Raw genomic sequence first — 26442 nt, forward strand, 5'->3', positions numbered from 1 at the left:
TTGTGTTTACATTGTGTACCTGGCTCTGTAATCTCATAAAGAGATTACTAGAGAGTGTTTAGTAATAAATACCTATATTTTATATATATACCTTGTGTGGTTCTCCTTTCATTTAGGCATTCAAGAGGTTATGATCTGGTAAACCAAGCTGCTTTACACTCCTTCAAGACTTAGCCTGAAGGCTCCTCTCCATAGCTACCACTAGGATAGCTTTCAATGAAGGTTGTCTTAACCGATCATCAATAAGGGTTGTTTGGACTGGTTCAAGGTGCTCGCTATAACTAGTGGACAGCATATGCCAGGCTAACTTTCACAGACTCCCCTCTGGGGAGGTATTCTTGGGTATTTATTCGTAGGTAAGAAAATTGCATCTAAAAGTCTCAATCAGATGAACACGTTACTTACCTTCGACAGTGTCTTAATCTTGAGGAGACTCTATCTGTAGATTCCTTACCAAATGTTCGAGGCATGTGGGCTGCTGAATTCATATCTGTGCATAGATCGCCGCCTAGTGTTGGGTCCGGATGATTGCACATTGTTGTCCTGGAAGAGTCTTCGAAGTATCACGAGCTAGGTGGCTCCTCCCCTGGACTACAGTGCGCATGGGCATCGACTCCATCCCCAGATTGTTTTTTTCCGCCATTGGGTTCGGATGTGTTTCGATTCCCTCTGTCGGAACCGATAGTTGTTCTACTTGTTACTCGAGACCAAAAGGTCTTTAGGACTCGCGTCGGTATTGTCTATCGTTCGGGTTCGTTTGTTCATCGGCTCCGAACCATTACTACCCTTCCGCGTGCTTTCGGCGCGGACGGGCCTACATGACGCTCCAACCTACTTCATCATGGAGCGAAGTCCATTTAAGAGGTGCCCGGTGTGTGCCTCAAAGTATCCACATATCGACGTGCACCCAGTGTGCAATAAGTGCTTGTCGCCGGACCACGACGAGGCCAAGTGTATGGCCTGCTCCAAGTTCCGGTCGAAGAAGACTCTCAAGCTCCGCCGGGCCGCAAGACTGCAGGCCCAGAGTTCGGCACCCCCTCCAGCGAACATCTTCGAGGAGGATGTAGACGACGACACTATCCAGAATATCACGGACTCTAACCCGGCGTCGGAGGTCGAGGAAGACAACGACGCGGAAGACGAGGAGTTCGGGGAAGTCGTCGAGGAGGTAGGGGACGACGACGGGGCCATTGCCACCGTAGAGGATAGCTCGGAGGAGGAGCTTCCTCACACTGACTCCGGGGCCAGCACCCATTCTAAGGCCCAGGCCGAGGGATCGCCTTCGGGCCTTACCCAAAGCCTTGATTCCCGTCCCACGGCTCCGCCTTCCGGCCCGGCCACGGACATTAGTACGGCACCACTCACGGTGCAGAACCCGCAAGTGAAACCATCGGTATCGACGCCAGGCGTATCGAAACCGAAAGTGCAAGTCGCACTGGTCGGGTCGAAGACTTCGGAGGCCTTGGCGCCGAAGAAATCCAAGATGGCCATCGAGCTCCAGAGCCACGCCAAAATGGCCGACCCGAAGACTACGGTATCGAAGCCGAAGGTGAAGACGGTCGACGCGGCTGCGTCGGCGCCGAAGTTGGTCGACGCACTGAAAAGTCGCATCGATACCAAGAAGGTCGACGACCATAAGAAGGCCTTGAAGAAGCGGCAGGACGACCCCAAGTCTCTCACTGCCCCACTTCCACTAGACAAGGCCAAGGGGGGAGCTGCGTCGGCTCCGAAGACTGCGCCTATGGTTGCCGTCCCAAACCCGGCTTCGGAAGACTCTCTCGAGCCGGTCCGTCCCTCCGCTTCGCTCACCAAAAAGGTCACGGAGTCCCTCCAGCGAATTAGGGAGGGGACCGCGGCAGCCGAGCCGAAGGACACTGTGCCGCCCAAGCCTCTTCAAAAACCGGCGAAGGCGCCGACGCCGATTCTGTTCACGCTGCCTCCAAATACGGCGCCGAAAGCTTTCACTGCGAAACCTGGGGCCGGTGTGCCCTTGAAGTTATCGTCGACGCCGAAGGCATCGTTGGTGGTTCCAAACCCGCGCCACCAACCACTGGCGGAAGAGGAGCGTCGAGAGGTGATCATCGACGCCAACACAGGCAAGCTCTCTCTCCTTAAGCGGAAGATCACCCCTGAGCCAGCTTTGGAACATTTCCAAATCCCACTGAAGAGGAAGTTGGACTCTGCGGGTGCATCTGCCCCTATGGAACCTGCATCTCCACAAAGTCATGAACTCTCACCCACTCATTCTAATGTTGAGGAGGGTGATGGAAACGATGAGGATGAGTATGCCTATCCAGTTTACTCAGACCCAGAGGATGTGACTGAGCCATGGTCTGCCGTGGGCGACCCTGGGGACCCTCATTCGGGACAGGAGCCTCAGCTTTTTTCAGCGAAGACTTCCCCAACAGAAGACTCTGACGCCTTCAACGCTCTGATTGAAAGAGCTGCAGCCAATCATGACGTCGATCTACATGCAGACCCAGTAGACGTCGATTTTCTTTTTGACACATTTTCAGTGGCTGAAAAGACTGTTAAGACATTGCCAATGCTCAAAGGGGTGTTAAAACATGCGCCAGAGGTTTTCAAGGAGCCCACCCGAGCAAGAGTCATTAACCCTCGTATCGACAAGAAGTACAAGGCAGCGCCCACTGATCCAACATACATCAAAGGACAGTTGCCTCTGGACTCCTTGGTTGTCTCCAATGCACGCAAAAGAGCCAACTCACAGACTACGGGTGATGCTCCTCCCCCAGACAAGGAATCAAAAGTATTTGAGGCTTCGGGGAAACGTATTGCTGCGCAGGCAGCCAATATCTGGCGCATATCCAACACACAGGCGCCACTTGCGCGTTACGACAGGGCACACTACGACACTCTAGAGACCCTTCTACAGCACTTTCCAGATAAATATAAGGAGGCAGCTGAAATTTTGATACAGGAGGGGAAGCTTATCACCAATGCTTCAATTCAGTGCGCTCTGGATGTGGCTGACACCGCCTCAAGAGCAATAAACACTAGCGTTCTACTGCGTAGACATGCATGGCTCAGAATATCTGGTTTCAAACCAGACATTCAAACTACCATCCTAAACCAAACTGTCAATCCAGATCACCTGTTTGGCCCAGAAGTGGATACCACCCTCGAAAAAATGAAAAAAGACACCGACACTGCTAAGTCTATGGGTGCCCTGCAGTCCCAGCAGTTTCGGGGTGGTTCCTTTCGCCGCTCCAGTAATAGAGGCACCTCAAGGGGTCAAGCGTCACAGTCCACGCAATTCTATAAGAGTAACACCCAATCCTCATATACCAACAAGGGTCGGGGTGGATACCGTGGCAACAACGTCAAAGGCAGAGGACGTGGTAATAACAGCTCCAGGTCCTCCACCGCCAGCAAACAGTGACGCCTTGTCACTGCCCCCCGACCACGCAACACCGGTCGGGGGGAGACTCCAGCAGTTCCTGCCCGTGTGGAAGTCCATCACCACGGACAGGTGGGTCAGATCTCTTATCCAATATGGTTATTGTCTGGAGCTCACATCCACTCCACCCAACATACCCCCAAGAAGCCGTCCTATGTCCGGCGAGCATTTGCACTTGTTGCAGCAGGAAGTCAACGTCATGCTGCAAAAAGGCGCAATAGAGCTTGTGCCCCTGCAGGAAAGGGGTACAGGAGTTTACTCCCTGTACTTTCTGATTCCAAAGAAGGACGGATCCCTCAGGCCCATCCTAGACCTCAGACCTCTCAACTTTTACATTCTGTCAGAACATTTCCATATGCTCACGCTGCAGCAGGTTCTCCCACTGCTTCGGCAAGGGGACTTCCTGGCGACTCTGGACCTCAAGGATGCGTACTTTCACATTCCCCTGCATCCTTCACACAGAAAGTACCTAAGGTTCACCATTCAAAACCAGCACTACCAGTTCAAGGTCCTGCCTTTTGGGGTCACCACAGCGCCCAGGGTCTTCACAAAGTGCCTAGCAACGGTGGCGGCGCATCTAAGACGTCAGAACATCCACGTCTACCCCTATCTGGACGACTGGCTCATTCAAGCCAAGTCGGCCCAGCAGTGCGCCGACCACGTGTCCCACACCATTCACCTTTTGCACGATCTGGGGTTCTCACTGAATTACCCAAAATCCCATCTCCAGCCCGCCCACATACGGCAGTATCTGGGTGCGACCATAAACACTCTGGCGGCCACTTAGCAGCCGAATTCAGTGAGAATCGACAGCATTCAGTCGCTGATCCAAAGATTCAGACCTCAACACTCACTTCCAGCAAGAGTGTTCATGCAGTTGATAGGCATGATGGCCTCCTGCATCTCCATAGTCCCACACGCGAGACTACATATGCGTCCGCTTCAGGAGTGCTTAGCACGTCAGTGGACTCAGGCTCACGGGCAGTTGAAAGACCTAGTGTTGGTGAGCGGTCGGGCATACAACTCTCTGCATTGGTGGAATCCACAAAACCTTTGCAAGGGCCGACCGTTTCAAGAGCCTGTGCCGCAGATCATCCTGACGACGGACGCTTCTCTCCAAGGATGGGGAGCGCATGTACTCCAATTCACAGTGCAGGGACTATGGACACAACAGCAAAAGAAGATGCACATCAATGTACTAGAACTGATGGCGATCTTCATGGCCTTAAAGGCATTCAAAGTACATCTGTGCAACAAGGTTGTGTTGATCCGGACGGACAACATGACGGCCATGTATTACATTCAGAAACAGGGGGGAACACACTCTCCGCAGCTGTCTCATCTGGCTCAGAGCATGTGGAAGTGGGCCATTCAGAGGAACATCTTCCTCATGGCAGAACACCTCCCAGGCAAGGACAATCAGATGGCGGACCTGCTCAGCAGGCACAGCCACCAAATGCACGAGTGGGAGATACATCCATCAGTACTCCAGCCGTACTTCCAAAGATGGGGTCATCCAGAGATAGACCTGTTCGCCACAAGGGAGAACGCAAAATGCCAAAGCTTCGCCGCCAGGTTCCCACACCCGCAATCGCAGGGCAATGCGATATGGATGAACTGGTCAGGCAGATTTGCGTACGCTTTTCCCCCAGCACCTCTGATACCGCTGGTGGCGCGCAAGCTCAGGCAGCACTCGTTGACTCTCATCCTAGTTGCTCCAACGTGGGCTCGCCAACCATGGTACACCACGTTTCTGGAACTTTTCGTGGTACCGCATCAAAGGCTTCATCTCACACCCAGCCTTCTGACGCAGAGCCATGGCGACATTCAGCACCCAGGTCCGCAACAGCTCAACCTGGCGATCTGGCTCCTGAGGTCCTAGAATTTGGCTATCTTAACCTTCCTCCCAATTGCATGGACATCATTCGGGAGGCAAGAAAGCCCACCACTAGAGCATGTTATGCGGCTAAATGGAAGCGGTTTGTCATTTATTGCGCAAACCACAACATTGATCCACTAGATGCTTTCATTCAGAACATCATCTGTTACCTGTTCCATCTGTACCAGTGTAATTTGGCATATACTTCCATCCGCATTCACCTGTCTGCGATGGCCGCATACCTCCAGAATAGACAGCACCTTTCACTTTTCAAGGTGCCTGCTATCAAAGCTTTTCTGGAGGGACTCAAAAGGGTCATTCCACCACGGACTCCACAGCTCCAGAATGGAACCTCAATGTGGTTCTTACAAGACTGATGGGTCCTCCCTTTGAGCCACTACATTCTTGCGAACTTCAGTTCTTGACTTGGAAAGTGGCTTTCTTAGTAGCAATTACATCGCTACGGAGGGTTAGTGAGCTGCAGGCCCTCACAATCCAAGAGCCTTTCTTCCAAGTTCTTGCAAACAGGGTAGTGCTCCGCACTAACCCTAAATTTCTACCCAAGGCTGTGTCTCATTTCCACATAAACCAAACAATTGAGTTGTCGGTGTTCTTTCAAAATCCAGAGTCGCTGGCGGAGCGGATGCTACACACCCTTGACGTTAAAAGGGCCCTAATGTATTACATTGATAGGACCAAGGATTTTAGAAAGACTAAGCAGCTTTTCGTTGCCTTTGCGCCACATCATAAAGGTAACGCTATTTCCAAGGCTGGTATTGCTAGGTGGATCGTGAAATGTATTCAGATCTGCTATGCAAAGGCAAAACGCACTCTTACAATTCCACCAAGAGCCCACTCCACCAGAAAGTTGGGGGCCTCTATGGCTTTCCTTGGAAACATTCCCTTAGAGGACATATGTAGAGCAGGTTGCTGATATCTACGTGCACTCTCTAATTCAAGTTGAGAATTACAACTAGTTCGTGTTGCGCAGTCCTTGACGCACTGTGTCTGGCAGTGCCTTTAATAATGAAGATTATGTGTGATGTGGATATCACTAAGGACGCGTCATTTAACATGAAACACAAGGGGTTTCTTCACTCATTTAACATTGAATCGTTGTCGTACATTAAACCAATCTTCTCATGTTTGTTTTCATCTTCTATTTATTCATAGTTGAATCATCATATTTGTTTTCAGTAGATCAAAATTCATTTCCAAACATAAGCCAATAATATGCATTACTTCATGCTTGCCCAATGCATTTCGGGTTAAGGGTTAACCCTTCGTCAGGGGCCTAGAAAAAGGGAGACATACAGGACCTTAGCGATCAGAGAGTGCACCATAGTCATATAGTAACCAAAATTAATAAATTATGTCACATTTTCATCCAGTATAGCTTATTACATGCTATTCAATTCGAACTTAAATGCTAACCAAAGATAACGATAGAGCAAATGTATATACATTACAAGTTAACATTCGTTGTATTAACCATGGATGATCAGAAGAACGAAATGGAGTAATAAGTACTGCGTAAGTATCCTGTTGAGTTGCATCATGTGGGATAACAACCAGAAAATTATCTAATGTGCCATGTTAGTTCGGAGGAGCAAACTTACTCGGTGCAGAAGCATGCGGTGTTCTCGGCGTCTGAATGCGGAAGCGGTCTGGAATATTCAGGACCCAATCAGAGCTTAGGTTATAGCTCTGTGGTCGTCACGTGACATCGGCGTTTACGGTATTCGTTAGTTATATGATTTCACTTTACCGTAAACGCCGATGTCACGTGACGACCACAGAGCTATAACCTAAGCTCGGATTGGGTCCTGAATATTCCAGACCGCTTCCGCATTCAGACGCCGAGAACACTGCATGCTTCTGCACCGAGTAAGTTTGCTCCTCCGAACTAACATGGCACATTAGATAATTTTCTGGTCGTTATCCCACATGATGCAACTCAACATGATACTTACGCAGTACTTATTACTCCATTTCGTTCTTCTGATCATCCATGGTTAATACAACGAATGTTAACTTGTAATGTATATACATTTGCTCTATCGTTATCTTTGGTTAGCATTTAAGTTCGAATTGAATAGCATGTAATAAGCTATACTGGATGAAAATGTGACATAATTTATTAATTTTGGTTACTATATATGACTATGGTGCACTCTCTGATCGCTAAGGTCCTGTATGTCTCCCTTTTTCTAGGCCCCTGACGAAGGGTTAACCCTTAACCCGAAATGCATTGGGCAAGCATGAAGTAATGCATATTATTGGCTTATGTTTGGAAATGAATTTTGATCTACTAAAAACAAATATGATGATTCAACTATGAATAAATAGAAGATGAAAACAAACATGAGAAGATTGGTTTAATGTACGACAACGATTCAATGTTAAATGATTGAAGAAACCCCTTGTGTTTCATGTTAAATGACGCGTCCTTAGTGATATCCACATCACACATTATCTTCGACATATGTAGAGCAGCCACATGGTCTACCACACATACATTTACTAAACATTACTGTATAGACGTGCACTCTAAACAGCAGGCAGCTGTAGGGCAGGCTGTTCTCAAGACACTTTTCCAAACTGCTGCAGCTGGCACGGGCGGCCGCCGCTAATGGAGGGACTGCTATGTATTCTATGCACAGATATGAATTCAGCAGCCCACATGCCTCGAACTGCAAATGCTACTTACCAGTATGCATCTTTTCTTGGCATGTAGGGCTGCTGACATTCATATCGCCCGCCCTCCTCCCCGGCGCCTGTAGCAGCTGCAGTGTTCACATATCATTTCATGGCATGGTCATCATTCACTGAATTCACTCCATCTCGGCCACAATGGCTAAAAACAATCTGGGGATGGAGTCGATGCCCATGCGCACTGTAGTCCAAGGGAGGAGCCACCTATCTCGTGATACTTCGAAGACTCTTCCAGGACAACAATGTGCAATCATCCGGACCCAACACTAGGCGGCGATCTATGCACAGATATGAATGTCAGCAGCCCTACATGCCAAGAACAGATGCATACTGGTAAGTAGCATTTGCACTTCTCGGCTCTATTAACGTATTTCTAGGGACAGAGTTTTTTTCTCTTTTCAGGGCCCTAGCTTTCTACACTAGTGGGCCGTGTTCTTTGCGGCTCGTGGCGTGGAAAGTAACTAAAGTCAGCGCACTGGGGTAACAGCTAGGTAGGCACTGCCCATGTCACATCCGGTGCCGATGCCATGCGAAACCGATCTGCGCCATCTAATGGTGTGCAAGGGTACTGCTCCCAAAACTGTTTCCGGATCCAGTCAGACGCCTGGGGATAATTCTAAGATAAGAAATCTGCAGCTAGATTGAGTCTCTACCAGATAAGACATTTCCGAAGGTAAGTAACTTGTCCTTCAATGAAAGCTTGTTAATCGATGTTATCAGTTTAGGCAAAAGATGTGTTAAGCCTATAATGCTGAAACCTTAATTTTATTGTTCTATCCTTTCTTTTATTTTATCTACAATGTTTTGTTATAATGTGTAATAGTTTGTTGCCAAGATGGCTCAGAGTTAGTTGTGAGAAGCAATAGAGGGGAGTGGTGAGACTTGGCTCTTCTGTATTGAGGTCAGCTGAACTGCTGAAAAATAATGGGCAGATGTGTAACCTTAACCATTAAAGTTTTGTCCTCTTTCAGTGTTTTAATGTCTTCCCTCCCATTTTATCCAGCCTGCTTTCTTTCCCTGTACTCCATGAAAGACCTTAGAATTGTTAATTTGTTCCCGATGGTCTTAACTACATATTAGTTGATCAGCTAAATGAGTGTTGGGCTTGTGTGATTCAGGCAATACTTATCCATGACTGTCTACATTTTAAAATATGACTGTTTTAAAATCCATTCCACTTAACTGAATTGTATTCTGTTTGATCCAGATAATTTTGTCGACTAACATCGCAGAGAGCTCGGTAACAGTTCCAGATGTGAAGTATGGTAGGTTGATCATGAACTTTGCATTATATTGTGTTTATGCTTTATCTAATAGGTTGAGTTTATGCTGCTGTCATCCAATGACTACACATGTGTCACAGGTTTCCCTAACCCATGTAGCCTTGCAAAAATGTGCTTGGATAAAGGAGCAAAAGAAAAAATTCACTCACCTCTACCAAATGTATCCGGTATAAGCCATATGCAAGTTAGTCTGTTATGCACTATAATCTTACCACACATTTTGTGACCAATGTTGCTTATGTATTACAAAAAACAGTGGACCCTAATAGTTTGGGGGATCAGGGTAAGAATAGGCACAAACTGGAATAGTATTTATGTCCTTCGTCCAGCCGGACAGGAATTTATTTGGCGATGCACACAATCAGAAAGTAACGCCATGGGGGCACAGCCCATGACCTACAGTGAACAAGACAAAACAAGTATAGGCAAGAGCGAGCAAATCGGTCTGTATACTTATAATCAGTGAACAGACTTGTTTGTAGTTTGAGTGACCATTGTACATAGCATTCACAAGCATATTCAGTACATATGATCCTATTGTGTCGACGAGGTTTCGATGCCGAAAAACAAGATAAATGGCATCTTCAGGACTAATCTATAAATCATGTTTGTCTTGGAATTATAAACAATTGCCTTTCATGGTACATACAATTGACATAAGTGGGAAAAAAATGAGGGAGAGAAGGGAAAGAAAAAAACCAATGTGAATACGAGGCCAGGCATGTTTAAAACAAAAAACACATGGTGGTGCATTTTACTGTTCGCACCTCAAGGACCGTTCTTTGCTGGCATGCTTAGTGCTGGAGCAACGATGTAATACTGTGCACTTGAACATCGGTGCAGTGATTTTGGATAGTGAAGTCTGCTCGGCGCAGACGGCGAAAATGGAAGGAGAAGTGATGGCGCAGTGCGAAATGGTGTTGGAATTAAAAGCCCAAGTTCAAATTGGGAACCAGTTCAGAGAAAGGGCGATTAAAAAACAAAACGTTGCATATGGCGCAGTGCGAGACAGTATCCAGAATAGAAGTGAGAGGGTCCAGAGTGACTGGTTCACTATCGATGACTACACAGTGTTGGATACAAGGTTGACTATACAGTGAGCAGTTTTGTGTAACCGGCATGGTGGCATATGAAGGTATTATCACAGCAGATCTTAACTAGGTATACAATTGTTTATACAGTGAGCAGTTTTGTGTGAACAGCGCTGTGGCATTCGGGGAGAAAGTCAAGATCAGGCTAATCCTTAAGGCGGGGACAATTATCTCGGCAGTGAGCAATTGTGTGTAAACGGCGCTGTAATATTAGAGGGGAAGGGTATTACCAAGGCAGATCTTTAGGCGGGGGAAGTAGTACAGATCGAGAGGAGTGGTTCAATTAGGACCTATGGGAGAAGGTGGCCTTGATAAGTATTGTGCAGTCATGGCAGATTGGGCGTAAGAAAAAAGGGGCAGAGTATAGTTACCAATGATAGCGTGGATTTCAGGATATCCCGCTTTTGAGTCAATTAGACCGTCCAGATCACGGCTCGCTGGGGAAAGGAAGCACGGGTTCAGTCAAAAATGCGTGACAGTGGGGCTGGAGTAAGGTTAAGGGGGTTAGGGTGGGTGTACTTACAGTTGTGCCTGTTGCAGAATCGCTGGACGCGGCATCTCTGGGGGGGATCACTGTTGGGCTGTTCTATGGGAGCTAGCTAAAAAGGCCTGTGGTCTGGAAAAATAAAGGAGGGACTAATGCTGACTGTGTGGTAGCCATATTGGAATGGCAGTCATGCAATTAGTACGCGGTAGCCATCTTGGAGTGGAGAATGAGATAGCTCAGGGCATGTGGTCTTGAAAAATAAAGGAGGGACCAACGCTGACTGTGTGGTGGCCATATTGGAATGGCAGTCATGCAATTAGTACACGGTAGCCATCTTGGAGTGGAGAATGAGATAGCACGGGGCATGTGGTTAAAATTAACAATAAAGGAGGGACTAACTCTTAACTTTGCGGTTCAAAGGTTAACTAGGACGTGGTGGCCATCTTGGAGTGGAGAGTGAAAGGTTGTGAAGTGATAGTGGTGGTGACATAAGTGAAAATCAAGACTTTAAAACAATGCACATTCAAATTATCAAAAGGGGAGACAGATGATCACATTTGAGAGAATATTTTCTATCCAAGGATGGAGACAAAACATTTCTTTGACAGTAATTTTTCTTTGACACAGTCATTTCTAACCAGGCATATCGTGGGGATGTTTGCACCTTCAGTTAGAGGAGGGTTATTATTATTATTATTATTATTTATTTTGTAGAGCGCGTAGTCACCCGGAGGTATCCCAGCGCTAAAAGATCCTATCTCCTAAGTTCAGTGGGAAAAGGGAGAGAAAGAGGGAGAAGGAAGAGGAAAGGGAGGGGGGCACAGAAGATCAAGGATAAGGACAAGCATGATTCACTGAGGAAAGAGGTGAGTTTTGAGCAGTTTCCTGAAGCGGAGATATTGTAGTTCGAGTCGCAGGACGCGGGGGAGTGAGTTCCAGAGACGTGCAGTATGGACTGAGAAACGTCTTTCTCCTGACCGGGCTTTCTTGAAACTGGGGGTAGCGATGAAGTTTTCCGTGTCCGAGCGGAGGGGTCTTGAGGATTTGTAGGATGTGATGAGTTTCTTAAGAGCAGGGGGGCCTTGATTTTGTAGTAGTTTGTGAGCTAGACACAGGGCCTTGAATTTGACCCGCTCTCTTATGGGAAGCCAGTGGAGGAGTTTTAGGGCCGGTTTGGCCGACGCTCTGGCAGGGGTCTTTGTGAGAATCCGGGCCGCGGTGTTCTGAATTCTCTGAAGTTTGTTCAGGGTCGCTTCGGGGGCGCCCAGGTAGATCACATTGCTATAATCAAGCCTCGAGAGTACTAGGCCTTGAATTAGCAACTTTTGGGAGTTGGTGGGCAGGAGGGGCAGGACTTTCCTTAACGATTTCAGGAGCCCGATACAGGTCCTGCCTACTTTCTTTGCCTGCACGGTAAACGAGAGGTCGGTGTCGAGCCACACACCCAGACTTTTTACTTCTTTAGGTTCAGGGGGAGGGCCCAGACAGGCTGGCCAGATGTTCGGGGAGAGTGTGAGTCCTTTCGGGCCGAGGAGCAGAACCTCCGTTTTCGACCCATTTAATTTTAGGGCTGAGGTGTTCATCCAGCGATGGACCTGCGCAAGGCAGTTAAATAAGTCTGCTGGTTGTTGTCTGGGGTGAGATAGTGATACAACTAATTGTGTGTCGTCGGCGTAACTGACGACGCTCACTCCGAATGGGACGATAACCTCCTCCAATGTGGACATATAGATATTAAATAATGTGGGGCTCAGGGAGGAGCCCTGAGGCACGCCACATTGGAGGGGAATTTCGGAGGAGCGGGCGTTATTCTCTCAGATCTGATAGGTCCGTTGAGCCAGGAAGGATGAAAGCCAGGCTAGAGCAGAGCCCTCTACACCTGCTCCCTTGAGTCTTTTGATGAGAAGTTGGTGGTTGACGGTATCGAAGGCCGCACTTAGGTCGAGGAGGATCACAGCCACTGATCCTCCTCCGTCCAATAGCGCTCTGGCCTCCTCTACCGCTGCCAGGAGGGCGATGTCCGTGCCCTGCCCTGGACGAAAGCCCGTCTGGGAACTTTTTAGTATGTTATTGACCTCCAGGAACTGGGAGAGTTTTTTATTAACCAGTTTTTCAGCAATCTTGCTGATTCCTGGAAGTAGGGAAATGGGCCTATAGTTGGCCAGGTTTTCGGGATCGAGGGAGGGTTTCTTTAACAGAGCTTTCACGACTGCCGCCTTCCAGCTCGGGGGTACAACTCCCTGTTGGAGTGAGGTGTTGATCAGATGAGTCACGGGGGGAATAATCGTGGGGGCTACCTCCTTAAGGATTCGAAGCGGGCGGAATCCCTGGGAGAGCCGCTTTTTATGGATTTTAACGTGTTTCCCACTTCTTCGGTCGTAACTTGACCCCAAGAGGAGAGACAACTGGGTGTTGGGAGGTGCGGGAGATCGTTTTCCTCGCACGAAATCGCGGGGGGAATTGAATCGAGAATTTTTTGAATTTTGTCATGAAAAAAATCCGCCAATTGTTGGCATTTTATCTGGTCCGCTTTGGGGTCTGTGGAGTGTCTCGGTCCAGGTACTGGGGTTTTCAGAAGATCTTTTAAGGTGGCGTAGGATTCCTTGCTGGAGCATACTGCTTTCTCTATTCTTTCTTGGAAGAAAGCGCTTTTAGTTTTTCGGATGGCAGTTTTGTAATTTGAGAGAGGTAGAATAAACATCTTTGTTTATTTCCGATTTGTCTTTCCTCCAGGAGCGTTCCGTTCTCTTGCACTCTTGGCGCAGGGCTTTAAGCTCTGGAGTATACCATAGAGCCGAGGCTGCTCTTTTAGAATGTTTGAAGGAGGAAGTTTTGGGGATGAGTGCATCTAGAGAAGAGGTGATCCATTCATTAAACCGCTTATCGGCTGTGGCAGGATCGGTGGAGAGCTCAGGGGTTGACTCTGCAAGGGCGGCGGCCCATTCCTCAGGTGCGAGTTTGTGCCACCGTCTGTCAGTGACCTGAATTTTAGTGGTTTGGGGGTTGGTGGTGGATATTTCCCAGGAGATAGGGACAAGAAAGTGGTCCGTCCATGGAAGGATCAAGGGTGGCCTGGTGGTGATGGTTGCCACATTAGTGAGGACGGGATCCAGTAGGTGTCCCTTCTCATGGGTGGGCTCATTGTTAATCAGTCGGATATTAAGTGACAATAGGTCTTGAAGGAGGTCAGTGGCTATCCGGTCCGTGGGGTCTTTGAAGTGTAAATTCAGGTCGCCTAGGATGAGGAAGTTGGAGGCAGAAGATGCTAATTGTGAGACTGATTCAGTGACAGCATTAAGGAATTTCCCAGGGGTACCCGGGGGGGCGGTAGATCAATAGCCCTGACAGGGAGTGAGCTGGGGAGGATTGAATGGAGAATTGGCAGCTTTCGCAGTCCTCGATATGGGCGTTAGAAGTTCTACAGATAAGTTGCTCCTTGAAGATTATGGCTACCCCCCCTCCCCTCCCTTTGGGTCTGTGTAAAGCTTGACAGAGGTACCCTGGGGGCAGGGCCGTTACAATGTCCGAGTCGGCGCTGTCTGATAGCCACGTTTCCGTGAGAAAGAGCAGATCAAAGTCATGATCTTGAATTAACAGATTTGTTTCGAGCGCATGTTTTGGAAGGGAGCGGCAATTAAGAAGTCCAATCTTAAGTCCGGGTTTTGTTGAGCTAATGGGAGTCTGAGTGCAGCGCATACAGTTAAAGAAGGGTTTACCTTCAGTGTGCGTGTACAATCCTCAAGGTGGTTGAGGCCCATACGGATACTGTTGGTCCTTAGTATCCAATGGAGCTCCTCCTTGTTAAGTAGTTGTGACACATCCGCACCACGTGGTGGTGGTTTGATCTGTGTAATAATTGTCCAAGTCTCTTTCATTGTGTGCCTTTGCCACAAAGTGTTCCACCAATGGGGCGTTTTCCGTGTTGCATTTTATTCTGCTCCGGTGTTGCCCAATGCGAAGCTTCATTTTCTGAGTGGTTTGACCTATATATATTTTAATGCATGGGCAAAAGATCGCATACACCACATTTGATGAATTACAATTGGTAAAATGTTTTCTTTCAAACTTGATTGAGCCAAATGAGAAGGTTTTGCCTTCAATAGTTGAATCACAGGCTACACAGTTGCCACATTTCATGTGGCCAGTAAGTGAAGGTAGTCCCATACATCATTTAGCGTAACTTTGTATGTAGGTTGTGGGAGGGATGCTCGTACCAGGTGATTTTTGATATTTTTGGCCCGTTCGAAAGCAAACATTGGGCGTTCTAATTGTAGTTCCCCTGCATTCAGTACTGCCCAGTGTTTCAGTATGCTTTTCCTTATAGAGTTTGAAGCTGGTGAGAAGGTAGTCACACATATGAGTCTGTCTTGGTTCTTTTTAGGCTTGCGTTCTAGCAAAACCTCACGGGGCAGTACCAAGCTCTTTTAAGAGAGCGGCATACAAATTTTTTCGGGTGCCCTCTGTTTCTGAGTTTATCCATGAGAATTTTTGCCTCCTTAAAATAATCTTCCTTAAAGTAACAATTCGTTTGGATACGTAGGAACTGGGAGTAAGGGAGGGAGTCTTGCAGGGCGCGGGGAAGATGTTGTAGGCTAACACAGTATTACGCTCAGTGGGTTTACGATGGAGACTAGTGGTCAGACGGCCATCTGTGTGTTTAATTTCAAGATCAAGGAATGGTATCGAGTCTTTACTCATGGAGAGCGTGTATTTCAGCCCCCCACTGTTGTTAAGCCAGTGTAGAAGGTGGGTGAGAGTGTCTGTAGGGTCAGTCCATAGTAGGAAGATATCATCTATGTATTGTTTCCCCAGGGCTATGCCACTGTGGAAAGGATTAGAGGAGTTCAGGCTACACAATGTTTCAATGTGGTCCATGTATAGAATGGCCAGGTTGGGAGAAAAAATAGCTCCCATGGAAGTTCCACGTACCTGGCCATAAAATACTCCCTCAAAAAGAAAACAATTCTTAGTTAGACAGATTTCCAGTAGTTGCAAAATGAATAATGAAGGGACATTATGTGGACGTGGTCTTGTATTCAGGACTTTTTCAATCACCCAAAGAGACTCTACTTGAGGGATGTTAGTATATAATGACTCCACATCCAGCGTGCACATGGTGCTGGATGTGGGGTCAAACGGATAGTCCTCAATCATGTTTATCATGGACATGCTATCTTTTATGTAGCATTGGGTGCCCGGGACAAATTGTTTGATGAAGAAGTCAATGTAATGTCCGAGGGGCTCTAGCATGGAGCCACACCCTGAGACAATCGAGCGGCCAGGTGGACTGTCGGAATTTTCTGTGAATTTTGGGGAGGCAGTAGATCACCAGTATTCTGGGGGCATTTATTTTAAGGAATTCACGTTCCTTTTTGGATAGATATCCTGATTTGAGTGCCTCGTTGGTGACACCAAGAATCATCTTTTGTATTTCCTCTGTCGAGTTGCGTTATAGTTTGCATTAATTTTCTGTGTTCTTGAGCTCGCGGAAGATTTCGTTCCGATAGTTGTCCAGTTCTTGAATCACGATTCAACCACCCTTGTCAGCTGGTTTAATGACAAGGGATGGATTGTTTTTAAGAGATGCAAGGCTGTTTTTTTCAATGATAGAAATGTTGTATGGAACAAATGATTTCTGTTTTTCCATAGTAGTTAGATCATTCAAAACCAATGTCTCGAAAGTGGGAATTTAAGGTTGAGTCAGGCTCTCATTCGTTCCCACCATTTGCCCAAATTACCTTGATACCCAGACCGAGCTCCTGAGATTCTTCAGAAAAATCAGGCTTCACAGTTTTTTTCTTCTGAACCCATCACCCTTGAAATACGCCAACACCTCCTTCAAACCACCCTCTAAATTTTCCCCCACCTTCGAGAAATTGGTTTTGAAAGATCTAACTACTATGGAAAAACAGAAATCATGTGTTCCATATAACATTTCTATCATTGAAAAAATGCCCTTGCATCTCTAAAAAACAATCCATCCCTTGTCATTAAACCAGCTGACAAGGGTGGTGGAATTGTGATTCAAGAACTGGACAACTATCGGAACGAAATCTTCCGCCAGCTCAAGAACACGGAACATTACTGCAAACTTCCACGCAACCTGACAGAGGAAATACAAAAGATGATTCTTGGTGTCACCAACGAGGCACTCGAATCAGGATATCTATCCAAAAAGGAACATGAATTCCTTAACATGAAAGCCCCCAGAATACCGGTGATCTACTGCCTCCCCAAAATTAACAAAATTCAGACAGTCCACCTGGCCGCCCGATTGACTCGGGGTGTGGCTCCGTGCTAGAGCCCCTCGGACATTACATTGACTTCTTCATCAAACAATTTGTCCCGGACACCCAATGCTACATAAAAGATAGCATGTCCATGATAAACATGATTGAGGACTATCCGTTTGACCCCACATCCAGCACCATGTGCATGCTGGATGTCGAGTCGGTATATACTAACATCCCTCAAGTAGAGTCTCTTCGGGTGATTGAAAAAGTCCTGAATACACGACCACGCCCACATGATGTCCCTTCACTATTCATTTTGCAACTACTGGAAATCTGTCTAACTAACAATTTTTTTCTTTTCGATAGAGTATTTTATGGCGAGGTATGTGGAACTTCCATGGGAGCTATTTTTGCTCCCAAACTGGCCATTCTATACATGGACCACATTGAAACATTGTGTATCCTGAACTCCTCTAATCCTTTCCACAGTGACATAGCCCTGTGGAAACGATACATAGATGATATCTTCCTAGTATGGACTGACCATACAGACACTCTCACCCACCTTCTACACTGGCTTAACAACAACAGTGGGGGGCTGAAATACACGCTCTCCATGAGTAAAGACTCACTACCATTCTATGATCTTGAAATTAAACACACAGATGGCCGTCTGACCACTAGTCTCCATCGTAAACCCACTGAACTTAATACCCTGTTAACCTACAACAGCCATCATCCCCGCGCCCTGACAGACTCCCACCCTTAATCCCAGTACCTACGTATCCGAAGGAATTGTTACTATACAGAAGATTATTTTAAGGAGGCAAACATTTTCAGTGATAACTCAGAAACAGAGGGTACCTGAAAGAATTGGTACGCCACTCTCTTAAGAGCTTGGTACTGCCCCGTGAGGTCTTGCTAGAACCCAAGCCTAAAAAGAACCAAGACAGACTCATATGTGAATGAATGAATGAATGAATGAATTTGGGATTTCTATAGCGCATGGCTGCCCGGGAGCGTCCCAGCGCTGAGATTGCGAAAACATCTGAGGATGGAAGCAGAGGAGTAAGGGAGAGAGGTTATTGCGGGAAGAGGTGGGTCTTGAGAAGTTTCCGGAATTTCATGAGGTTCGGCTCAGAGCGAAGTTGGGTTGGCAGAGCATTCCAGAGAGTTGCGGCTGTTACCGAGAAACGGTGTCCTCCAGTCCGAGCTTTTTTGATTCGGTGGACCGTAGCCAGGTTGCTTTGGGCTGATCGTAGGGACCTATTGGGTTTATATGGGAAGAGCATGGTTTTCAACATTGGGGGCCCTTGATTTTGCATGGCTCTGTGAGTGGTACATAGGGCTTTGAATTTGACCCTTTCACGGATCGGCAACCAATGTAGTGCCTTTAGGGCAGGTTTGGCTGATGCTCTGCGGGAGGTCCCCGTGAGGATCCTTGCAGCGGCATTTTGTGTTCTCTGCAGAACATTGATCGTAGCTTCTGGGGCAGCCAGGAAAAGAGCGTTGCTGTAGTCTAATCTTGATAATATTAGACCTTGGATGAGCATTTTTTGTGATATCGCAAGGAGTAGTGGGAGAATCTTCCTAGTTGAACGGAGTAAGCCCACACAGGTACCGGCTGTTTTTTTCGCCTGTGTTATAATGGAAAGGTTCTGTTCCTGCCAAAAACCCAGACTTTTAAGTTAAGTCTTGGGTTGTGGGAGGGGTCCTAGGCATGAAGGCCACATAGCAGTGGGGAGGGATGGCAATTGATGTCCCAGAAGCATGAGCTCGGTCTTCGAGCCGTTAAGCTTAAGCCTTGAGTTGGACATCCAAGCATGAATTCCTTCTAAGCAGTCATGGAGGTTTTTAAGTTTGTCCTCTTCTAGCGAGAATGATACAATCATTTGGGTGTCATCAGCATATGTGAATGCTTTTATCCCAAAGGGGGTGACCACATCCTCCAGGGGGGTCATGTAGGTGTTAAATAGTGTAGGGCTCAATGAAGAGCCCTGGGGAACCCCACACTGGAGGGGGAGGATATCTGATCGCATGTTCCCTTCTCAGACCTGAAAGGTTCGGTTTTTTAGGAAGGATGAGATCCAACAAAGTGCCGTGCCCCTCACTCCCAAACCAAATAGTCGCTGGATCAGGATCTCATGGTCCACCGTGTCAAATGCAGCGCTTAGATCCAGGAGGATCAGTAAAACTGATCCCCCCGAATCCAAGATGCATCTGGCCTCCTCGACCACTTTCAAGAGGGCTGCCTCGGTCCCCTGACCTGGACGAAAGCCTGTCTGTGAGGGGCGAAGGAGATTGTTGGATTCAAGGAATGCTGACAATTGCTGGTTGACCGCCTTCTCTGCGATCTTGCTCAGACCTGGTAAGAGAGAGATTGGGCGCAGGTTGGACAGATCTGAGGGGTCATGGCCTGGTTTTTTCTGTAATGCCTTGACTATTGCATGTTTCCAGTTGGGGGGGACCACTCCTTGGCTAAGGGAGGCGTTAATAAGGTTGGAGGCCAGGTGAGAGATGGTGGGTCCGACTTGTTTGAGGATACGGATGGGAGCAGGGTCGTTGGGGGAGCCACTTTTCAAGTCTGAGAGGGCTTTCAAAAAGTCCTCATTGGACAGCTGAATAAAGCAATCCAGAGTTGGGCTGGTGGTGGGGGATAATGAGGCAACCAAGGGGTTGTTATCAGCTTTAGGTGGGAGTGATTGCAGAATATTGGTGATTTTGTTTTGAAAGAAACCAGCTATTTGGTTGCATCTGGCAACTGTGGGTTGTTGATTTGAGGGGGGATTGGGTATTTTAAGAAGCTCTTTGACTATTTTATAAGTCTCTTGGGATGAGTTGGATGCAGCTTTGATTTTCTTGTCAAAGAAGGAGGATTGGGCTGCTTTTCGCGCTGCTTTGTAAGCCCTCATTGCTGTTTTATATTTTTCCTTAATGAGAGGGTCCCATTTTTTCCTCCATTTTCTCTCATGGATTTTGCAAATTTTTCTTAGGTTCCTGAGTTCTTGTGAGTACCATGGGGATTTAAATGTCTTATTTCTTTTCTTTAGGTCTTTTTTGGGGGCGATTGTATCCAAAGTGGAGGTGAGCCAACTGGTGAAGTTATCGTCTGCTTTTACAGGGTCGGGGTCTGGCAGAGGAGCGGAGCGTGTTAGCTCCTGGGTCAAGCGCTCAAATGATAGTCTGGACCATATTCTATCATGTTCTCTGGGGAAATGTATATGGGTTGTTTTTAAGGGAGTTTGCCAGGTAAATGGGATGAGAAAATGATCAAACCATGGGAGAGGGAGTGAGGGTCGAACTTCAATTTTTGGCAGATTGGCGAAGAGTGGGTCCAAAAGATGTCCCTTGGTATGAGTTGCCTCTGAGTTGATTAAATGAAGATCAAGTACTTTTAGTTCTGAGATGAGGTCACCAGCAATTTTGTCTGTGCTGTCCTCAAAATGTAGGTTTAAATAACCTAGCAAAATGAAATTAGGGGACGAGGTGCAGGAGGAAATGGTGGACTCTAGTAGTGAACTCACAAAATTTCCTGGGCTGCCGGGTGGTCGGTATATAAGGATACCCGAAAGGGATTTGTTAAGGGTTATTTGAAGTGAGAAGTGGACGCTTTCGCAGTCCTCAATTCCTCCTTCTTGTAACCTGCATGTGAAGGAGTTGCTATAGACAATCGCTAGGCCACCTCCTTTTCCCTTCATTCTGTTCTGGTATTGTATCAGGTAGTCCTGGGGTAGCATGTTGACAATGTCAGCTTCGGAATGAGACGTTAACCAGGTTTCCGTGAGGAAAAGAATATCTAATTTTAAGTCTTGGATCAGTAATTTAATCTCTAGTGCGTGTTTAGAAGCAGATCTACAGTTCAGCAGGGCAAGGCTGATACAGTTGGGTGACTGGTGAATGGATGTCCCTGAAGACTCACCTTGGGGCGTGGAGGAGGGGTTGGGTGTAGGGAATGGGGCTGCCGTGCAGAATTGTAAAAGATAGTCACGTGAGTGTCTGATTCGGTGACTATGTGAAACGGGCATAGTGGGTGGCCCTGTGCCCGGCCTGCCCGGACGGGCCCAGACGGGCTTGCCTCTGGCGCGCCTCCGGCGCACCATCGGCGCGCCCGCTGCGCCCGCCCGCTGCGCGGACGGGAAGGAGGCTCCATTTTATAGTGGATTGGGCCCAAATCGCCCAGCCACTAGAGCACTGTCCAGGCCCCTATTCAAGATGGCGGACGTGGATTCCTTGCCTCGATGGGATTGTTTGGGAGACCAGGAGCCTAGAGAATGGCTTTGTGCCTTAGTAATCTTAGGTACAGTGAGAGCGGCTTAAATGCGGTTGTCTGGGGTAGTTTCCACAGGGAATTACACAGAACACAAAATACACAGTAAAAGCAGTGATGGCCATTCAATTTTAAAAAGTGCTATGCTGATTAAAGTGCAGTGCTCTAAAATAAATACAATAACAATTGTTCTGTTATTTAGCGAGTTAAACCTCCCGGCTTCCGCCTCAGGAGTATGATGCAATCGATCTGAAGGGATTACGATGGTCGGCTCTTTTATAGTGGATTGGGCCCAACTCGCCCAGCCACTAGAGCGCTGTCCAGGCCCCTATTCAAGATGGCGGCCGTGGATTCCTTGCCTCGATGGGATTGTTTGGGAGACCGGGAGCCTAGAGAATGGCTTTGTGCCTTAGTAATCTGAGGTACAGTGAGAGCGGCTCAAATGCGGTCATCTGGGGTAGTTTCCACAGGGAATTACACAGAACACAAAATACACAGTAAAAGCAGTGATGGCGATTCAATTTTAAAACGCGCTATGCTGATTAAAGTGCAGTGCTCTAAAAGAAATACAATAACAATTGTTCTGTTATTTAGCGAGTTAAACCTCCCGGCTTCCGCCTCAGGAGTATGATGCAATCGATCTGAAGGGATTACGATGGTCGGCTCTTTTATAGTGGATTGGGCCCAAATCGCCCAGCCACTAGAGCGCTGTCCAGGGCCCTATTCAAGATGGCGGCAGTGGATTCCTTGCCTCGATGGGATTGTTTGGGAGACCGGGAGCCTAGAGAATGGCTTTGTGCCTTAGTAATCTGAGGTACAATGAGAGCGGCTCAAATACGGTCGTCTGGGGTAGTTTCCACAGGGAATTACACAGAACACAAAATACACAGTAAAAGCAGTAATGGCGATTCAATTTTAAAAAGCGCTATGCTGATTAAAGTGCAGTGCTCTAAAAGAAATACAATAATAATTGTTCTGTTATTTATCCAGTTAAACCTCACGGCTTCCGCCTCAGGAGTATGTGTGACTACCTTCTCACCAGCTTCAAACTCTATAAGGAAAAGCATACTGAAACACTGGGCAGTACTGAATGCAGGGGAACTACAAATAGAACGCCCCATGTTTGCTTTCAAACGGGCCAAAAATATCAAAAATCACCTGGTACGAGTATCCCTCCCACAACCTACATCCAAAGTTACACTAAATGATGTATGGGGACTACCCGCACTTACCGGCCACATGAAATGTGGCAACTGTGTAGCCTGTGATTCAACTATTGAAGGCAAAACCTTCTCATTTGGCTCAATCAAGTTTGAAAGAAAACATTTTACCAATTGTAATTCATCAAATGTGTATGTGATCTTTTGCCCATGCATTAAAATATATATAGGTCAAACCACTCAGAAAATAAAGCTTCGCATTGGGCAACACCGGAGCAGAATAAAATGCAACACGGAAAACGCCCCCTTGGTGGAACACTTTGTGGAAACTGCACACAATGAAAGACTTGACTTGAACAATTATTTCACAGATCAAACCACCACCTCGTGGTGCGGATGTGTCACAACTACTTAACAAGGAGGAGCTCCATTGGATACTAAGGACCAACAGTATCCGTATGGGCCTCAACCGCCTTGAGGATTGGACAACCCTCCTCTAACTGAAGGTGCAAACATCCCCACGATATGCCTGGTTAGAAATTACTGTGTCAAAGAAAAATTACTGTCAAAGAAATGTTCTGTCTCCGTCCTTGGATAGAAAATAATCTCTCAAATGTGATCATCTGTCTCCCCTTTTGATAATTTGAATGTACATTGTTTTAAAGTCTTGATTTTCACTTATGTCCCCACCACTATCACTTAACAACCTTTCACTCTCCACTCCAAGATGGCCACCACGTCCTAGTTAACCTTTGAACCGCAAAGTTAAGAGTTAGTCCCTCCTTTATTGTTAATTTTAACCACATGCCCCTTGCTATCTCATTCTCCACTCCAAGATGGCTACCGCGTACTAATTGCATGACTGCCATTCCAATATGGCCACCACACAGTCAGCGTTAGTCCCTCCTTTATTTTTCCAGACCACATGCCTTTTTAGCCGGCTCCCATAGAACAGCCCAAAAGCGATCCCCGCCAGAGATTCTGCAACAGGCAAATCTGTAAGTACACCCACCCTAACCGGCTTAACCTTACTCCAGCCCCACTGTCACACATTTTTGACTGAGACCGTGCTTCCTTTCCCCAGCGAGCCGTGATCTGGACAGTCTAATTGACTCAAAAGCGGGATATCCTGAAATCCACGCTATCATTGGTAACTATACTCTGCCCCTTTTTTCTTACGCCCAATCTGCCATGACTGCACAATACTTATCAAGGCCACCTTCTCCATAGGTCCTAATTGAACCACTTCTTTCGACCTGTACTACCTCCCCACCTAAGGATCTGCCTTGGTAATACCCTTCTCCTCTAATATCACCACGCCGTTTACACAAAATTGCTCACTGTAGAGATAATTGTCCCTACCCTAACGATTAGCCTTGATATTGACTTTCTGCCCGAATGCCACCGCGCTGCTCACACAAACCTGATCACTGTATAGACAATTGTATACCTGGTTAAGATCTGCCGTGATAATACCTTCATATGTCACCATGCCGGTTACACAAAACTGCTCACTGTATAGTCAACCTTGTATCCAACACTTTGTAGTCATCGATAGTGCACCAGTCACTCTGGACCCTCTCACTTCTATTCTGGATACTGTCTCACACTGTGCCATATGTAACGCTTTGTTTTTTAATCGCCCTTTCTCTGAACTGGTTCCGAATTTGCACTTTGGCTTTTAATTCCAACACCATTTCGAACTGCGAAATGACTTCTCCTTCCATTTTCGCCGCCTGCGCCAAGCAGACTTCACTATCCTAAATCACTGCACCGATGTTTAAGTGCACTGTATTACATTGTTGCTCAGCATTATGCATACCAGCAAAGAACGGTCCTTGAGGTGCGAACAGTAAAATGCACCACCATGTGTTTTTTGTTTTAAACATGCCTGGCCCCGTATTCACATTGTTTATTTTCCCTTCTCTCCCTCATTTTTTCCCCACTTATGTCAATTGTATGTAGCATGAAAGGCAATTGTTTATAATTCCAAGACAAACATGATATATATTTGTTCTGAAGATGCCATTTATCTTGTTTTTCGGCATCGAAACCTCGTCGACACAATAGGATCATATGTACTGAATATGCTTGTGAATGCTATGTACAATGGTCACTCAAACTACAATCCAGTCCGTTTACTGATAATAAGTAGACAGACCTATTTGCTCGCTCTTGCCTATACTTGTTTTGTCTTGTTTCAGGCGGTGCCCCCTTGACAATACTTTCTGATTGTGTGCATCACCAAATAAATTCCTGTCCGGCTGGACAAAGGACATAAATACTATTCCAGTTTGTGTCTATTCTTACCCTGATCCCCCAAACTACTAGGGTCCACTGTTTTTTGTAATAAGTTAAACGCCCAAGGTCCCTAGTGTACTACCTTCGGGTTCCCTTGTTTCCTATAAGTGTAATGTTGCCAATGAGCAAGATTTTCAACATTTTGTTCAAACAAATTGCCCCCCGGAGTGATCTTTAATGACCATTTCAACTAAACATTTAAAAGCAACCTCTGTCTGCTTGAGCCTTAATATTTAAATTCATGTCAACGCCTTAGCCCAAAATATAGGACCGGTAAGCTGGAATGATTTGGCAATCATTAGGGTACACAACTTAAGAAAGATTTATATTGGGATATTTTCGAACTAGGCCTATAATGATTTTTTGCAGAGCACCTATAAGAGGACTCGACACATGAGTATACTGCACAGGAAAAGAAACCGTGTCAGCCAGAAATGGTGAAATCAAAAGCAGTGTGGCATTTCATCCTACACCAGGTGTATGGAACGTATTTCAAAGCACTCATCTTGATATTATGTACATAATAGAACGCCATTAAGATGGATGTGAGGCAGTTTACAAAACTATTTAGTTGAAGAGAAACTGATAGTGCTAAATTTGCATTATTTTCAGTATCCTTAATTCCAATTTCATATTTTTTTGTATTTCAAAATATGTTTTTGAATTTAACAACAATAGTAATGCAGACAGCGATTAGTAGATTAAAACACGTCTTTTTAAATTGTCCCAGGATAAAGACAGTGCGAATTCACCATTCCAGAATTTGTTGACATATTGCAAATTTGATAAATATGTATTGGGATTTCTTACATACTTTAAAACAACATGATCAGAAATATTAAATATGTTTAGACAAAATGTTAATTCAGAACTTGCGGTAACAGGCTACAGATTAAAATATGTTTCAGGAGTAGCATTTCAAAGCATTTCATATTTCTGTTTTTCAAAAGAGTGCAAACCAAACCTATTTTATAATTATATAAAAGATAAGAACATCAACTTCTAGATCGTTTGAACTGAAAACTCACACATCAATCTGTGATTTTTAAAATGTATTATTTTAAGTTTAAAGCAAGAATTGTATCATAGGGATTCTTCAATATCATGAAACCATAAAATACCTGGTTGAATTATGAATCATTTATTGTTTTTGTATAAAAAAAAACTTGTAATCCCATGCCATGATTAGCTTTAATTTTATTGTAACTAATCCCTGGAGTTTATTTTTTCCAAATTCATTTGGAAACATTTCATCAATTTTTTCTAGAGTTTATTAGGAAAATGAATAACATAGAGCAGAAGATGTAATAATTGTGGCGTAATAACAATTGTAATTGCTTCGGTTTCCCCACGCAAATTTACATGCAGAGGACCATTTATCAACTATTTCGGTCATTAAGGGGGAACCTTTAAATAAATTGGAAATTTCTGAGAACAACCTAAAAAGTATTCATGATAGGTATGATCTTTTGGAGTCAAGGCTGGATGATATCTGTACCCGGAAGTGATAGCTTGCGCTCTAAAGTTACTACATTGTCAGACTCCGTGCTAGGAAACTCTAAGGATATTGATGCCTTAAAGGCGCAGAATTGGTCCCTTATGATGGAC

General features: G+C 46.1%; 1 protein-coding gene across 1 annotated transcript in view; it reads left to right on the forward strand.

The window, feature by feature from the left end:
* Positions 1-26442, forward strand: part of TDRD9 (tudor domain containing 9) — a 2495642-nt gene that overhangs the window by 755160 nt on the left and 1714040 nt on the right. Inside the window, exon 12 of the mRNA XM_086937885.1 lies at positions 9220-9277. Within this exon, the coding sequence (XP_086794011.1) occupies positions 9220-9277 (58 nt within the window). The remainder of the gene's footprint in view (positions 1-9219; positions 9278-26442) is intronic.

Source organism: Lissotriton vulgaris, chromosome 9 (genome assembly GCF_964263255.1).
Source record: "Lissotriton vulgaris chromosome 9, aLisVul1.2, whole genome shotgun sequence".
Taxonomy (NCBI): Eukaryota; Metazoa; Chordata; class Amphibia; order Caudata; family Salamandridae; genus Lissotriton; species Lissotriton vulgaris.